The sequence below is a fragment of the Alligator sinensis genome, unplaced genomic scaffold, assembly GCF_000455745.1.
Source record: "Alligator sinensis unplaced genomic scaffold, ASM45574v1 scaffold1667_1, whole genome shotgun sequence".
Lineage (NCBI taxonomy): Eukaryota > Metazoa > Chordata > Crocodylia > Alligatoridae > Alligator > Alligator sinensis.
This window is the reverse complement of record NW_005842504.1, coordinates 483663-485528: the sequence shown is the minus strand read 5'-3', so window position 1 is coordinate 485528 and position 1866 is coordinate 483663. Positions and strand designations below refer to the sequence as shown.

The 1866-nt window shown below is 72.9% G+C and overlaps 1 protein-coding gene across 1 annotated transcript in view; it reads right to left on the bottom strand.

Annotated features, from left to right (window-relative positions):
• Positions 1 to 129: 129 nt before the first annotated feature.
• The window catches only part of CNTD2 (cyclin N-terminal domain containing 2), a 3348-nt gene continuing 1611 nt past the window's right edge, over positions 130 to 1866 (bottom strand). Inside the window, exons 2-6 of the mRNA XM_006031416.2 lie at positions 1571 to 1863; positions 1334 to 1489; positions 935 to 1093; positions 666 to 820; positions 130 to 589 (exon numbers count right to left, since the gene is read on the bottom strand). Of these exons, the coding sequence (XP_006031478.2) occupies positions 295 to 589; positions 666 to 820; positions 935 to 1093; positions 1334 to 1489; positions 1571 to 1863 (1058 nt within the window). The 3' untranslated portion in view covers positions 130 to 294. The remainder of the gene's footprint in view (positions 590 to 665; positions 821 to 934; positions 1094 to 1333; positions 1490 to 1570; positions 1864 to 1866) is intronic.

Genomic DNA, 1866 nt, shown 5'->3' with positions numbered 1-1866 from the left:
AGAGCTCCTCTCCCACCGCCCGTGTCCTGAGCTGGGCCAAATTCAGCCCCCAGCCCCGGGAGCCTTGGGGCCAGGCCTGTCCCCGCACCCGGGGCCCAGACAGAGGCGGAGGCTGCGGTAAGGCTAAAACACTCTTTATTAGACAAATCTGGGGCCATTTCCCCCACAAACTTCTGTTTTCCTTCCTTTTTTTCCCCCCCGCAGGCAGCTGGGAGAGGGGGAGAGCCCCCCTCAACCCAGCCCCGACCCTCCCCCCCTTCCAGTGCCCTCAGCAGCCAGGCAGGGGCTCAGGAGTCACAGCAGAGCAGGTGGACCCAGGCGTCCAGGCCCCTGCTCCCCACCCAGTAGCCCTCTCAAAGTGGGCACTACTGGGGCAGCCGGAGGGGACTGGCCCAGGCTGCGGGGGGGGAGCTCAGGCCCGGGCGCCAGGCAGCGGGCGAGGTAGCAGGAGCGGGCAATGGCGGGGCTGGTGCTGGCGCCCAGGCGCTGGGGCCGCGAGTGCTTCAAGAAGATGGCGCGGAGGGCGCCGGAGCCGGCCCGCAGCGCGGCGCGCGCCACGAAGGGATGCAGGGCACGCAGCTCCTCTTCGCTGCAATGGCAGGGCAGGAGTTAACGGGAGCTTCCCCCCGCACCCCACTCCCCAGCCCAGCCAGGCCTGGACCTACCTGCACAGGGGGGCAGGGGCGCCTGGGCCCCCCGCATCCTGCTGCACCCGCTGCGCCAGGCTCAGGGCGGCTGCGGCACGCGGCCCCGGGGCGAAGGCCACGCACTCGGCCTCCAGCAGCGACAGCTCCAGGAAGTACATGGCCAGGGCGCCCGTCTGCGGGGGGACAGCGGGGCTCAGTGGGGACCCAGGGGCCCCCCTAGAGCCAACCGGGTGCAAGTCGCCTCCCACCGCTGGGAGAGAACCCGGGCGTCCGGGCGCGGCGCCCACCTCAGGGGAGCAGTGGCCCAGCGTGGCCAGCAGGCGCAGGAGGCCGGCGGGGCTGGCGCGGTGCAGGCGGAAGCGCAGGCGTCGCAGGACCCGGCGCTCCATGCGCAGCAGTGCCGTGTGGCTGAACATGTCCTCGGTCATGAAGCAGAGCGTGGCCGGCTGCGGAGAGAGCCCCGGCCCCCCTGAGCAGGAGGGAGCCCAGGTGTCTGGGCTCCCAACCAGCCCTACACCTGCCCCCACCCCGAGCTGGGAAGGGAACCCGGGAGTCTGGCCCCTGTAACCTCTGAGACCCAGGTCCCCGTCCCTGAGCTGGGCAGGGAACCCCGGTGTCCGCGCCCTGAGCTCTGCCCCCAAGACCTCCGGGTGGGGGGAGAGCCCCGGTGTCCGGGCACCACGTACGGCGGGGCAGTGGGTCTCCTCCATCTTGCAGGCGAGGAAGAGGCAGGCGAGGCCGAGCAGTTGCAGGGTGCGGACGCGCACGGGGCCGGCCTGGCCGTAGGCGTCCAGCAGCTGCACGGCCAGGTGGAGCGTGTCGTCCGCCAGGCCCAGGCACTCCTGCGGGGAGGGAAACTGAGGCACGGCGGGCGGGCGGGCCAGGGGCCCTGCTAGGGCAAGGAGGGGGACCCCGGCACCCACCTGCACCTGCACCAGCCAGTCCACGACCAGCGCCCGCATCTCGGCCGTCGCCACTCGTGCCGACTCCCAGCCCCGTGGCGCCCAGCCGGCCGGCGGCCTCTGCGGGGGGCACGGTGACCCTGCGCGGCAGGTGCCCCCGCTCCCCTCCCAATGCTGGGGGCAACCAGGCGTACGGGCTCCCAGGCCCTTGCTCCAGCCCGTCAAGGCCCTGGACCCTCCCAGGGAGCCCAGGTGCGCGGGACACCCCCTCTCCCGACCCCCAACTCCCCGCTCTGACCCCCCAGGCCCCGCCGCTG